The sequence below is a fragment of the Brienomyrus brachyistius genome, chromosome 12 (assembly GCF_023856365.1).
Source record: "Brienomyrus brachyistius isolate T26 chromosome 12, BBRACH_0.4, whole genome shotgun sequence".
In the NCBI taxonomy this organism is placed as follows: domain Eukaryota; kingdom Metazoa; phylum Chordata; class Actinopteri; order Osteoglossiformes; family Mormyridae; genus Brienomyrus; species Brienomyrus brachyistius.
Genome location: NC_064544.1, coordinates 15,007,114 through 15,022,842, shown reverse-complemented (window position 1 = coordinate 15,022,842; position 15,729 = coordinate 15,007,114). Strand labels below are relative to the sequence as shown.

Sequence of the window (15,729 nt, the reverse complement as noted above, 5' to 3'; positions counted from 1 at the left end):
CTCAAATTCCCTGCTTACCTTGGACATGCAAACAGTACTTGGCTTTTTCAGAATCAGCCCCACTGGTTTCAGTTATTACAGCAGTATAGGTGCCCTGGTCTGTCTCGTCGAGGTTCTTAATGAGCAGAGAGAAGTCTCTGCTGTCAAACTGCATCTTCTCTTTGTACCCTGAGTAGTAATCTGTGTAATTATTAGCCACTGTGTGATCCAGCATTGTTGTGGAGTTGAGTTTCCATGTGATTTTTTTGATCTGTAGATGTTGAAGACTCTCCACTGTGAGATGAACAGACGCTCCCTTTAACTGATAAACAGGAGGCTCTGCAGGGCTGGAGTCTGGGGAAAGATGGAGTATATTCTTAATATATTTTACCCCAAATGATTAACCAGTTATATAACATACTGAATGCAAGAACAAACAGTTTAAATATCTAACCCATCCATCCATCCATCCATTTTCCAAACCGCTTATCCTATTGGGTCGCAGGGGGTCCGGAGCCTATCCCGGAAGCAATGGGCACGAGGCAGAGAACATCCCAGGATGGGGGGCCAGCCCATCGCAGGGCACACTCACACACCATTCACTCTCACATGCATTCCTATGGGCAATTTAGCAAGTCCAATTAGCCTCAGCATGTTTTTGGACTGTGGGGGGAAACCGGAGTACCCGGAGGAAACCCCACGACGACATGGGGAGAAAATAAATGCCACCATGCCGCCCCATATCTAACCCATAAGAGAGAAATAAATACTCATTTCCAGTGGCCGATTGGGGGGAGGGGGAGTGGTCATGCGGCCTGGATTAGGTTGAGTCCACCTTTATATAATTAGTAGATTTACCTTTACCTGAGTGAAATTACACTGAACAGTTTAGGGGGGTGGTGAGGGAGGCAGTATATTGACAGAGGGGATGGTTTCTATCATTTTATCTACCGTATCATTCAAGTTCATCCCATTACAGCACATTGGACACATTGCTGGTAGTGCACTCTTCTTAAAAATCTACGCTATTCATTCCTGTGGGTTTGACCTTAACTCAGTCATCATCGTTTAAATCAATGGGCCCAGTAACACTGTGCTGGTACAGCATGAACTCAGTGATTTTTTGTGTGGTCATTTTTTATTTTGACTCATGATACATGGATTTATATGGGCCGCACGCTGTGAAATATCATTTTTTTGATCCTTAACATAATCAGCAGAAATGACCCAATCTAATCAACACATAAAGAAATGCTTTGGTTCATGTTACTGCCTAAAATACTATTATATGTGCTACTTCTCTTAAAAGGCAAAAACTCCAGGTTTCCTGTGGGCCTGATGCAGGTCACTGCCACCCCCAGTGCTTTCAGAGCCTGACATGCAGGATTCTGCACAAACCTCTGCTTTCATGTTAGATAACATATCACCACCAAAGAGCCCTAGAAGGTGCCCATCTACCTTCCAACAGCTGACTGAGTACAGAGAGCCTCTCCCAGGCAGCCCAGGACACAGGGCAGAGGTACTTTGGATCCCACACTGCCATCCTGCCCTGTGTAGCCCTGCCTTGTGCCCTGTATGGACTGGCATTGTGGTTTCAGGTCCAACCTCAATGACTGCAGAATATGTTTTGACCCCACTAGATGGTGCTCTTGGTTTGCTTTTGGTTTGCTTTGTGCCCTTTTTTGAACAGAGATCACCATCCAGTGTGGTCTAAAAATACAGCAAATGGGTTATGAAGCATTGTTTTATCCATCACTACAGAAAAAGGTTCTGGTTCCTGAAATAAGTTCCTGCAGAGCGCCCATTGATATCATCATATGAAACAGTATTGCCACACTTGGCTTATAAAACACACACATATATATATATATGTATATAAAGTATTTTTATATAAAAAAAAGTTTCCTCTTTTGTCACGAAAGTAATCTGAATGGAATGTATTATTATTATTATTATTATCATTATTATTATCATTATTATTATTATTATTAACCTTTATGTGGGCTAAAATTTTGTGTGCTGGAAACAGGCGAAACACAAACTTAAGCATTTTCTTAATGCAGGTGCATCAGGTGGTCGAGTCTCTTTAGTTGGTGAAAATCTTTAGTTAATGTCAGGAAAAAAAGCAAATGGACGTTGAAATCTATGGTTTTATACGCGTTGCACATATGAGGCTAGTTTGACAAGTTATTTCTCTAATTTTTCTGACAAAGTATAAACATGTCATACCTTCTGAAAGGCAAAGTCCCAGCCTAATGTTGAACTATTACCACTTTCAGGAAAATGTAGTTAGAGATCCATGTTTAAGGTAAAAGCTGAACAAAATTTGTCAGGAAATAGATTGGAACCTTACTTTTCAGAAGGTATAGAACTTGTTTATACATTATGGAAAAGTTCTGCGAAATGCCCTGTCAAATTTGACTCATAATAACATGGATTTCAAAGTGGTACAGTAAAAGTTGACCAATTTTTGTCTGTAAATGGCCTAGGGCCTTGCCTTTCAGAAGCTATAAGACTTCTTTATACCTTATGGGAATGAGAAATGGCCGTTCAAGACTGGCTTGCATATAATAGCCTTCATTTTATTTGAAATGAACCCAGAAAGCAGCTGAATGTGAGGCCTCTGTACGGCGTCATGTAAGACGATTCACCGCCTGCTGATTCCTCACGGTCACTGACAGGTTTCTCTACTTTTTTGTTGAAAGTTCATCTTGACTTTTTCTCAGAAGTTTATTTTGACGTCATACTCTCAAAATTTCGACTGTAATGTCAAAATGAATTATTATTTTTCTTCTCTTCGGTGGCCATAAAACTCTTCCGTAGGAACCGGGTTTTTATCACGTAAACAGAATATTTCAAATTTCGATATTTAGCGGAGATGAGGTAGAATAAACCACATTCTACGTATGAAATGTTACTCTCATTCGTTTAATCTTTGTCAGGTTTTACCCACTAATAATCCCAATAATATGAAAAGGGTTTCAGAAAATAATAACTAAACATCATTGTGTAGAATTTACTTATTATTATATTTTAATCTAAAAAGTTTGAGTAGTTTAGATCTTATTTTACATATCAATACACAGAACTATTAGGTTCATTTCAGTTATAAAATTGTGAACAAAAACATACCTGTCTCTACTGCGACAGTTAATAAGGCCCCCAGAATTAGAGCGATTTTTCTGTTCATCTTAACAGGTAATGAGACACATGTAGCTCCCCAAGAGTCTTACAGAAATGCAGCACTGAAGTATCTTCCTGTTGAATGACAGGATGTGATGTATGAGATACTGAGATGTATGAGAGACAGAAGAAGATGAAGAATATTGTTGTAACGTTAACCAAAGTATTTCCTCATTTTGAATATGAATCAACATTCTATAAAAAACACAGAGGGAAGGAAGGGAAGATTTTAGTGTATTTGAAAGACGTACTTTCAAACTACTTCCTGTTTCTGTTTCTCAAAACCTGTGAAAAAGTGTGATTCTCCCCTGTATAAAGTATAATATCACTTGTATACTGATATATAAGATGGGATTCAAACTACTCAGCCTTTTATTATATTAAGGAAGCAAGCAAATAGCAGGTTCACACTGGCAGTTGTCATGGCTCTCTGACTGTTCAGGAAATCTATATCTGTAACCCACAGAAGCAGCAACATCCGGAGGGAAACATTTCAAAACTGTTTGACTCGTAAAGTCCCTACACACACTGCACATGTATCGGTCTTGCAGCCTGCAATCTACTCAGCCATGCAGTTCTTAAATAACTGCAGAAGCTTTCTAAGTTAATAAACTTTTTAAAATGCTAACGCATCAGGCCATATCACACGTCTTGTTTGCAATAAAAACCTGACACAGGCAATCTTCACTAATTCTGATAACCTGTGCTGCTGGTCAACCCTTTATTCAGCGCAACAATTTCTTTCATGTGTGGGGCTCATTGTCCATTTTTTAAGTATCTTAACAATGGAATTCAGATATTTCAGATACTGTGGTGGGCATATTAGCCTAGAAAACATCTGAAATGCTTGGCAATTTATAAATGAAACATTAACCTATTTATTTTGGGTTTTTTCAAGTTATAATAATAGTCTGAAACTAGTTGTGATTGACTGCTGTGTAACACAGGAGTACGCTCTTTGACAGTAGGCATGTTTGGCTCTTAAGAGACCAGCAAGTCTTCTGCAACATCTAGTGCAACCAACCGGCCAGAGTGACACACTCATAACAGACAGGGTGGCAGGGGGACACACCCTATAACTCTTCCTCACCATCACTTCTGTTTGTTTTCCGTAACAGCAGATCTCCATCACCCACTACCCACTTATGAGGCCCCAAGCAAAGCAGAGGCTGTAAATGAAGTGTGAATAGCACATTCCCAGCATGCATCAGTCACACAACATCATAGTGTCAAACTGCTGCCAAACTTTCACCAGATATGCAGAAGCACCCTATCAGACCTTTATATATATGCGAGAAAAAGATCACCATCATCTGTGCTTAAAGGATTTAATACATTTCTGTTATATTTGATAGCATCGATTAGATATGGCACTAATCATGCATCACATACAGTACCGACTGTTCACTGTATATTCTCTGCATTTTAACCCCTCCCCCAGAATCTCTAACCGATACAATTGCTTAATTAGAACTGCTAGAGAGGCAGTTAAACATCATCACTCCCTTTCTTTCATTCACCCATTCTTCCATAACGTCTGCAGTACAGGTTCATGATGAACCTGGAGCCAATCGAAATAACGGCATGAGACAGGGGACAAGATGCCAGAGCATCCCAAGGCCAGGAGGCATATTCACACACTTTGGGAATTAAGTGACACCAATTCACCTCAATGTAGGGTTTTGTGAGAGAAAACCGGCGCACCTGCAGGAAACCCACATGAAAGGAGAACATGCCAATGCAGGTAGATTCAGGGCTGGAAATCAAACCCAGAGTGCTACCCACTGAACCCCCATGCACTCTAACCTTGCTGTCATTTGCAGACCATCAGCCGAAGGACAGTCATTTTCATATGATCAAATGTATTTTACTTGTAAATACACACATGCACCCAGATGGAAACAAAAAAACGAAATTTTAATCGTAACATTTCCTACTGTAATGACCTTATGCAAATGTAAGTCATAAGAAAATAAAATAGTGCAAAAAAACAGGAAATTAGTCTTGCAGCCCTTTGGCGTCTCATGTGACTTCCTCTTGCAACCACTGGTGCACAGAGCAAAGAAACCCGTGGCACTGCTGCCTGGGATGATATCCCCTACCTGCAAAGGGCTGAGACCTTACTAGGGGGTCTGATTGTAATGAAAATGAATGAGGACACGCTATGTAAACTAACCGCCCCAGCAACATCCCCAGCCCCTAACATTACACAGCCCAGGAAAAAATTAAGAGACCACAGCAAATTTTTCAGTTTTACTCACAGGCATCATTAGGCATGAAACACTCCTGGTTTCACTCATTTCTCAATTTATGGATACATGCCTGTGTAAAACATACATTTTTTTTTTGCAAACTCCAGCCTGGCTCTTCCCTGCTTCTCATTAATGAAGGGCTTATTTCTGGCTTTAGGGGTCTTCAGTCCTGCTTCTAGTAGCCTGATACAAACTGTACTAGCAGTGCACTTCAGACCGCTTAATGTTTCCCATTCTTTTTGATGGTTGCTTGAGGTCATCCTCCGATTTATGAGGCACTGCCGGATAAATTGACGGTCATCTCTAGCATTAGAAAGTTGCTTCTGCTCTCTACCTGGCTGGTTTTTGGTCATTCCCAGTGTCTCCTGCTTCACCTTGTTCTTGTCTACTGCTGTCTTAGAAACTCTGAGCCTGGAAGCAGCCTGTTGCGCAGTGTAACCTTCTGCCAGCAGAAACAGGATTAAACCAGGATTTCAAAATGCAGATTTTTTTTTTAAATATAGTGGTCACTTAATTTTCTCCAGAGTCATTATATAATTTACATTTATTTATAAAATGGTTTAATCCAAAGCTACATAAAATGAGAAAGCGGGTCAGTTATTCCCTGGAGCACCTGGGGAGATGGTCCTTGGCCAAGAGCCCAAAGGTGACATCACTCTGCCACCCTGGGATTTGAACTGGTGACCTTCTGATCGCAAGAGAGGGAAGCCCAAGGTGCTCTATGGGGTAAAAGTGAAGAGGGCAGACAGACCAGGGCAGCACCTGCGCACCAGCATCCCTCAGGGCAGCAGTAACCACTGCAGAAGTGTGCAGCCTGGCATTGTCCACTGTATGGTCAGCTCACACTGCTCCACACAGAGAATGATCACTTTCTGCACTCATCCCTCTAACACAGTGCTTCCCAATTCAGTGCATCCCAATCCCAGCCCTCAGGGACCCACAGACAGTCCATGTCTTGTACCAGGAGCTGGGAGGGAGCAAAAATGTGGACTTTCTGTGGGTCCCAGAGGACCGGGTTTGGAAACGCTGCTCGATCACACAGCACTGAGCCCCCCCTGAAGGAGGAGGAGCTGTGCCTGGCCTGGACGGTGAATCCCAGCCTGTATAATCACCCCGGCTTCACCCCAGGGCTCAGTTTCCTGGACACGGACCTCAGCAGAACTCTCTCCTCTCCTCCGGAACACTCTGACCTTCACATCTACACAGAACAGGCTGAGGAGGAACAGAGCATGACGGCCAGCCTGATGTGAGGTGTGACCTAGTCGCCTTCTGGTGAGGCCCGCAGCACTGAGGTCGTCCCTCGCTGTCACTGACACAGGCGTTAAGCCTGTGGGCAGCAGTATGGGCAGCAAATCTGGCACAATCTCTGCTCTGCCGTCCTGCTCTGGCGTAGTCATGCTAAGGTTGCTGCAACATCAGCTACAACTAGAAACACTGTTCAGCGGCCTAATCAGCGTTGTGGGGACCATTTTTTTCAGTCCTTTTAATGGGAAACTCAATATTACAAAAATCTGTGGCTGCAATCAAAACATTTAAAATGCCGAAGGTCTTGTATTTTGTTTGGTTACTTATAGTTAAGGTTAGGGTTGGGTAGGGGTTAAGGTTATTGTTGTTGGGATGTACATGTGTGTGTGTGTGTGTGTGTGTGTGTACACAGTACGGTTATAATAACAATATAATACAATGTTGTTTGGATCATGGAATCAAAAAAATGATTCAATCAAGCCTGAACGAAACACCAGGCTTCAGAGAAGCATGGCTGCAAAGTACTCAGTTTGTGTAAAGCGAGGCAAGTAATTGCTTCATGCTTCTACCACATCTTCATTCTAATTCTGAACCACCAATGTTGCAAAAACGTTTTTCTCCACAGATGTGATGTCTCTTCCATACATGAAGAAGGTCGTCCCACATATATAATCTTAGCAACGATCTCTGTGATGCAGCTATCTTCTCGCTATCATGCTACACATGACTTTTTCACGTCGGACGGAAAGCACCCTAACTCTTCCATGGTTCACCCTGCTAAAAATATATTACCAAATAATTGTGTCTTCAGTTCCTTTTAAGTCTCATGTAATATTTTTGTCGTACTGTTCCCAGTCAATGTTAAATGTTTTTTTTTTCTGAAATGAGGCAGCAGTTCCAGAAAGTGTGCTCAGAGAAATGGTTTCACTCTCGTGTGCAAAACCTGGTCTTTCTTAGGAAGGCATGGCTTATGGTGACTCTTGTTACAGCGTAAACCCAAATGTTTCCTGTCACTTAATGTTAAACTGGTCACAAATCTCCAAAGATCGCCCCACATTTACAACAGCTATACAGATTCTCTCCTGAGTGTATCTGCTGGTATGTCTTCGAAGCTCTTCCTAAAGTGTGAACAGATGAATTGTTCAATAGACAGTTCTATAATTTGTCTTTGTCTGTTGAAAGTATTGGTACGTAATGGAAGTACTCTTCAGACAAATAAAGCAGTATTCAGTTTGATCATATTCAAATGTGAAAACAGCGCCCCCAACTGGCAACCATACTGAACAACACTTTCAATGATACTTTACTTTTTTCAAATCATCATGTTGTAATTTCATTTTGTTAATATATACTTACGCACGCACGCGCACACACACACACACACAAAATAATACCGATCCATTCATCCATTTATCCATCCATTTACTGAAACCGCTTGTACCATTCAGGGTCATGGGGAACACACAATAATGTATTTGTATAAAATTATAAACATTATGTTTTTTGTTTGATTTCAAAATAATTACAAGGTGGCATATTGGCACAGTGGCTAGCGCTGTTTCTGACACTTCCGGGCCCAGGGTTCGAGTCTCCACCCCGCTCCCTCTGTGGAATTTGCATGTTCTTACCATGGCCTTTCTTCTGCTTTCTCTGTTTTTCCCCCCACATTCCAGAAGCTGGCTGAGGTTCGAAACAGCATATGTGCCTGGCAGTGGCTTGGCGGCCTGGCTGTCCTGGATTATTCCCCATATTCCATCCTGTAGCTTCCGGGATTGATTCCGGACCCCCACCACCCTGCATAGGACAAGCGGGTACAGGAAATGGACGGATGGAATTATATTACCCACACCTTGGGACATCTGCACAGATCAGCATTTTCGGTGGTGCCACGTCTCCCAGAGTCTCCAGCAAATCGCCAGCAGCTTAGTGACACCCATGAATGGCGCGTAACGCTGTGGAAGTCTGTTTCTTCCGGCAAGAAATCCGGCAAATTTAAGATTTTCTCCACAGCCTAATGTGGACCTTTTACACCAAGGTTCCCCAATGTAGTCAAATGTTTGGGCTGTGTAATCAAACTGCCTCCTCGACTACCCAGCCCCTACTTTTATCAGGGCAGGGACCCTTGGCTTTGTGGAACTATGTGAGACTGACTTTTCCATCGTGTTTCGCTGTAGGTTTTCAGTGCAGAGCAGAACAGTATGGTGTTAAATTAGTGCCAAAAGTCAGAGGGTAATCGTCGGTGTGCTGTACTATCGTGGTGACCCACACAGAGAGCTTAGGACCATGATTTCAGTGTGCGCTTGTGTGAGGGGACAGGCAGGGCGGCTACTCACTGGGTGATGCACTCCTGTGGGTATAGGGGCTAGGATAGGGTGCGGAGCGGTTACTCCTCAAGGAGGAGTAACGGTCACAGCCGTGGGGGGAGGAAAAGGAGAGGGTGCTCCCAAACTGGGGGTGTGGGTTTGATGAAGAGCAGAGAGACGCTGAGCCTGGGATGAACCAGCTGCCTACTGAAACGAAAGCGGATAAAGACAGAAACTAGAACCTCAAACTAAACAACACAAACAACAATATCAAGTTATATTCAATCATTAAACAGTTATATATTTAATCTAAACAATAGTAATAAATATAGTTTCGATTCAAAATATCATTTACGAGTGAATCTTATGACTTGCATTGGGAAACAGGAAACGTGCCAAGCTGCAGGGCCAGTTCAAAGGCATAGTGCGAGGCGCCCAGAAGGGGGCGCGGTCTGGGTGGAGTCAGCTAAAGGAGAAAAAGGCTTGACCTTTTTCTGGATGCCGTGGACTGTGTTTGTGTGTGAGCTGCAGCTGCATGTTCCTTAAATTTTTTTATCAACACCAGCACCGTGAGGTTTGGCCTGGACTGGGTCCTGTCCTGCACAGTTGAAGGCATGGTGACTGATGGCCAGCCCGTGTTCTGCTGGATCCCACAGAAAGGAAATGGGAATCTCATTTGGATCGGATGCTGACAGTTGAAAAAAAAACTCATGTCTGTGTGTTATGAAAGAATATCAATAAATGTTTCCGAAATGGGATGACTCATTTGGTAATTATTTACGGCTTATGTTATGGCTGCCAATTTACAGTCTTTACTGAAGTCTGACTTCTTTCGAGTCACCTTTAATATAGATTGGACACTCTCTATGCAATGTGCAATACTTATATAGATGGTAAATGTTTACCTGCTTGCACAGATGGCTGATTAGGTAATTAGTGTAAGTGTGTGTGTGTGTGTGTGTGTGTGTGTGTGTGTGTGTGTCCAATCGCATGTATGTCCAAGGTCCATAGTAAGTAATATACACTGATCAAGAGATGCCCGAAAGTGGATGAAAGAGGACATTAGTGGGGGTATCACTTAGTGTAACGGGTGCAGGAAAATGAGCAGGACTGCAAGCCATATAATGACCCACTGTCCTTATCTAGCTCTTAATACAGTATGCATACAGTGATGTATCTACAATGGACAGCTACTATAAGCAGATAGCACAGCACAGGTGCTTAATCTGTATGCTATTTCCATCCATCCATCCATCCATTGTCCAAACCGCTTATCCTACTTGGTCGCGGGGGGTCCGGAGCCTATCCAGGAATCAATGGGCACAAGGCAGGGAACATCCCAGGATGGGGGGCCAGCCCATCATACCTCATACTCACACACCATTCACTCACATATGCACACCTATGGGCAATTTAGCAACTCCAATTAGCCTCAGCATGTTTTTGGACTGTGGGGAGAAACCGGAGTACCCAGAGGAAACCCCACGACGACATGGGGAGAACATGCAAACTCCACACACATGTAACCCAGGCGCAAACTCGAACCCGGGTCCCAGAGGTGTGAGGCAATAGTGCTAACCACTGCACCACCATGCCGCCCCCTGTATGCTATTTCATTCTATAAAAAGAAACTTACTGTACTGTACAATAAAGTATTTCACCACTGCTTCTTCCTCAGCTCCCACTGTTTGCTAGCACATGCATCTTTTGATTTCTTAGTGCAATCTGTGCTTTATTTTTTTCGTGAAATGTAAGTGCAGTATCTGTTTATTAAGTGCTGTGGTTTAATATGTACATTATTATTTCAGTACTGTGTATACTGTCCTTAATGTCTTGCCTCTCGTATAACTTGAGATACGCCAAAATTGACATGCAACAAGTGGTCCTGGTTCCAAATGCGGAAGTCGATGGATACCTGTACTTTATATGCTGTAGTGTGCTGGGTGTCAGACATTGCAATGCACCTTGCTTTGATTTTGACCAGAGGGAGGTAATCTTATCCAGAAAGGGCCACTGTGTATGATGGTTTTCACTGCAACTCTCTGAACAGCGAACCTAACGGTTATCCCAATACCTTGATCTTGCTAGTATATTTAAATGTGTACCTATTCAGGAATAGAGTGGTGAAGGCATTCAGAGGAGGACTGATGATTATCAGAGGGAACAAAGGGGCTGGGTACTTGTCAGTATCCAGTAGAACCACCAGACCACTACACTGAATTGTTCTGGATGTGGCACAGACGCTAATCCCTCTTTATTAGGGGATCCGTCTCCAGTTTGTACTCTTCCAGTTAATAGGTAGATTTTCAGACAGATTTTCGCCCTAGTCCAGTACTCATTGACAGCCTAATACACCGTGTTTCACTTTCTCTTGATAGTCAATACATGTCACAGGATGTACATTACTCTGATGGGCAGGCCCTCTTACATATGATGGAAACACTACAACAACTTAAGAATAAGGGTCAGAAGAGTGAAATACATATAATGAGTGTGTAGCTCAGCAGACTAAGACTCTGTGGCTGTGATCAGAAGGTTGACAGTTCGTGCTCAGAATTGGCAGAATAGCCACATGTCCACAGGCTTTTGAACAAGACCTGAAAACCCTGGGGGCCTCAAGGTAGCAGTCTCTTCACTGTGACCCCCAAGCTTGTTCTTGCCTTTATAGAGAGTAAGATGGGGCAAATTATTAATCCCATGGGGCCTCAGCAGAATTACAAACCAGTACAAGGAAAATAGTTGTTAATTTTACATACTACCTTCTGCTGGCCTTATGAGAATATTCAGATTATCATTTTTCCCCATAATTGCAATTTTAACATTAAATTTATGATTTTCCCACGGTCCTGTGGCCGCTTTATATGGTAATTATTGATGAAAACTTTTTTGGAAAGTGAAACAATATTAAAATTGCTTTATTGCGTAAAAAAAACTGTTTTTGTTTAGTAAAATAATGTTTTTTCGCTTTTTATACTGCCGTCTTGTGGCAAAATTTAAGTACTGCAGTTTGAAAACAATTAAATGATTTCTTCCCGAAATTGCAGTACCTACTTTTGGCCACGAGATGGCAGCAAGAAAATGTAAAAATTATTTTCCCACGGTCAACTAGCAGGTTGTGTGGTTTTTTTGCCCGTTTTAGATGTTAATTATTCATTAAAATAGTTTTACTTGGTCCAATGTATTTTTAATACAAACAATTACCACACAAAGCTGTTAGTAGACCGTGGGAAAATAATTTTTACATTTTCTTGCTGCCATCTCGTGGCCAAAAGTAGGTACTGCGATTTCGGGAAGAAATCATTTAATTGTTTTCGAACTGCAGTATTCAAATTTTGCCACAAGACGGCAGTATAAAGAGTAAAAAAAAAACGAAACGAAAACATTTTACTAAACAAAAACAGTTTTTTTTACACAATAAAGCAATTTTAATATTGTTTCACTTTCCAAAAAAGTTTTCATCAATAATTACCATATAAAGCGGCCACAGGACCGCGGGAAAATCATAAATTTAATGTTAAAATTGCAATTATGGGGAAAAATGATAATCTGAATATTCTCATAAGGCCAGCAGAAGGTAGTATGTAAAATTAACAACTATTTTCCTTGTACTGGTTTGTAATTCTGCTGAGGCCCCATGGGATTAATAATTTGCCCCATCTTGCTCTCCATAAAGGCAAGAACAAGCTTGGGGGTCACAGTGAAGAGACTGCTACCTTGAGGCCCCCAGGGTTTTCAGGTCTTGTTCAAAAGCCTGTGGACATGTGGCTATTCTGCCAATTCTGAGCACGAACTGTCAACCTTCTGATCACAGCCACAGAGTCTTAGTCTGCTGAGCTGCACACTCATTATATGTATTTCACTCTTCTGACCCTTATTCTTAAGTTGTTGTAGTGTTTCCATCATATGTAAGAGGGCCTGCCCATCAGAGTAATGTACATCCTGTGACATGTATTGACTATCAAGAGAAAGTGAAACACGGTGTATTAGGCTGTCAATGAGTACTGGACTAGGGCGAAAATCTGTCTGAAAATCTACCTATTAACTGGAAGAGTACAAACTGGAGACGGATCCCCTAATACAGAGGGATTAGCGTCTGTGCCACATCCAGAACAATTCAGTGTAGGGGTCTGGTGGTTCTACTGGATACTGACAAGTACCCAGCCCCTTTGTTCCCTCTGATAATCATCAGTCCTCCTCTGAATGCCTTCACCACTCTATTCCTGAATAGGTACACATTTAAATATGCTAGCAAGATCAAGGTATTGGGATAACCGTTAGGTTCGCTGTTCAGAGAGTTGCAGTGAAAACCATCATACACAGTGGCCCTTTCTGGATAAGATTACCTCCCTCTGGTCAAAATCAAAGCAAAGTGCATTGCAATGTCTGACACCCAGCACACTACAGCATATAAAGTACAGGTATCCATCGACTTCCGCATTTGGAACCAGGACCACTTGTTGCATGTCAATTTTGGCGTATCTCAAGTTATACGAGAGGCAAGACATTAAGGACAGTATACACAGTACTGAAATAATAATGTACATATTAAACCACAGCACTTAATAAACAGATACTGCACTTACATTTCACGAAAAAAATAAAGCACAGATTGCACTAAGAAATCAAAAGATGCATGTGCTAGCAAACAGTGGGAGCTGAGGAAGAAGCAGTGGTGAAATACTTTATTGTACAGTACAGTAAGTTTCTTTTTATAGTATGAAATAGCATACAGGGGGCGGCATGGTGGTGCAGTGGTTAGCACTATTGCCTCACACCTCTGGGACCCGGGTTCGAGTTTGCGCCTGGGTTACATGGGTGTGGAGTTTGCATGTTCTCCCCATGTCGTTGTGGGGTTTCCTCCGGGTACTCCGGTTTCCCCCCACAGTCCAAAAACATGCTGAGGCTAATTGGAGTTGCTAAATTGCCCGTAGGTGTGCATATATGAGAGAATGGTGTGTGAGTGTGAGCTGCGATGGGCTGGCCCCCCATCCTGGGTTGTTCCTTGTCTCGTGCCCATTGACTCCGAGATAGGCTCCGGACCCCCCGCGACCCAGTAGGATAAGCGGTTTAGACAATGGATGGATGGATGGATGGAAATAGCATACAGATTAAGCACCTGTGCTGTGCTATCTGCTTATAGTAGCTGTCCATTGTAGATACATCACTGCATGCATACTATATTACGAGCTAGATAAGGACAGTGGGTCATTATATGGCTTGCAGTCCTGCTCATTTTCCTGCACCCGTTACACTAAGTGATACCCCCACTAATGTCCTCTTTCATCCACTTTCGGGCATCACTTGATCAGTGAATATTATTTACTATGGACCTTGGACATACATGCAATTGGACACACACACACACACTTACACTAATTACCTAATCAACCATCTGTGCAAGCAGGTAAACATTTACCATCTATATAAGTATTGCACATTGCATAGAGAGTGTCCAATCTATATTAAAGGTGACTCGAAAGAAGTCAGACTTCAGTAAAGACTGTAAATTGGCAGCCATAACATAAGCTGTAAATAATTACCAAATGAGTCATCCCATTTCGGAAACATTTATTGATATTCTTTCATAACACACAGACATGAGTTTTTTTTTCAACTGTCAGCATCCGATCCAAATGAGATTCCCATTTCCTTTCTGTGGGATCCAGCAGAACACGGGCTGGCCATCAGTCAACATGCCTTCAACCGTGCAGGACAGGACCCAGTCCAGGCCAAACCTCACGGTGCTGGTGTTGATAAAAAAATTTAAGGAACATGCAGCTGCAGCTCACACACAAACACAGTCCACAGCATCCACAAAAAGGTCAAGCCTTTTTCTCCTTTAGCTGACTCCACCCAGACCGCGCCCCCTTCTGGGCGCCTCGCACTATGCCTTTGAACTGGCCCTGCAGCTTGGCCCGTTTCCTGTTTCCAAATGCAAGTCATAAGATTCACCCGTAAATGATATTTTGAATCGAAACGATATTTATTACTATTGTTTAGATTAAATATATAACTGTTTAATGATTTAATATAACTTGATGTTGTTGTTTGTGTTGTTTAGTTTGAGGTTCTAGTTTCTGTCTTTATCCACTTTCGTTTCAGTGGGCAGCTGGTTCATCCCAGGCTCAGCGTCTCTCTGCTCTTCATCAAACCCACACCCCCAGTTTGGGAGCACCCTCTCCCTCTCCTCCCCCCACGGCTGTGACCGTTACTCCTCCTTGAGGAGTAACCGCTCCGCACCCTATCCCAGCCCCTATACCCACAGGAGTGCATCACCCAGTGAGCAGCCGCCCTGCCTGTCCCCTCACACAAGCGCACACTGAAATCATGGTCCTAAGCTCTCTGTGTGGGTCACCACGATAGTACAGCACACTGACGATTACCCTCTGACTGAATCAGAATCAGCTTTATTTGGCCAAGTATGTTCACACATATTGGGAATAGTCAGACATTTAATCAAACTAATTAAGACAAGATATAAACATACAGTTCTGTTGATATGCGACGCATATAACCTCTGCATTGACAGCACTGCTTCAGTTATCGATTGAAGAGCAAATTTCCAAAACTCACTCAGTCCGATAACCTAAAGTAATAAGTCATAATCCTCTTCATACGTTGCAGTAATGGGAATGAAATCTCACTCAGTGTTTATGGAATCGAGCAATGGAATTTCATGAAATTTCCAAAAGTCCACAGAAATCTTCTGAAAAACATTCCTGCGGACTGAGTTTTTGATATTTGCTTTTCAATTAACACAATTTTCT

General features: G+C 42.4%; 1 protein-coding gene across 2 annotated transcripts in view; it reads right to left on the bottom strand.

Moving 5' to 3' along the window:
* Positions 1-3,486, bottom strand: part of LOC125704845 (SLAM family member 9-like) — a 32,291-nt gene extending 28,805 nt beyond the window's left edge. The window contains exons 1-2 of one of the 2 annotated variants that reach the window (XM_048970978.1): positions 3,112-3,296; positions 19-333 (exon numbers count right to left, since the gene is read on the bottom strand). In XM_048970978.1, the coding sequence (XP_048826935.1) occupies positions 19-333; positions 3,112-3,169 (373 nt within the window). In that variant the 5' untranslated portion in view covers positions 3,170-3,296. Of the gene's footprint in view, positions 1-18; positions 334-3,111 lie in introns of both variants that reach the window. The other variant, XM_048970977.1, reaches the window with a different exon arrangement.
* Positions 3,487-15,729: the final 12,243 nt, after the last annotated feature.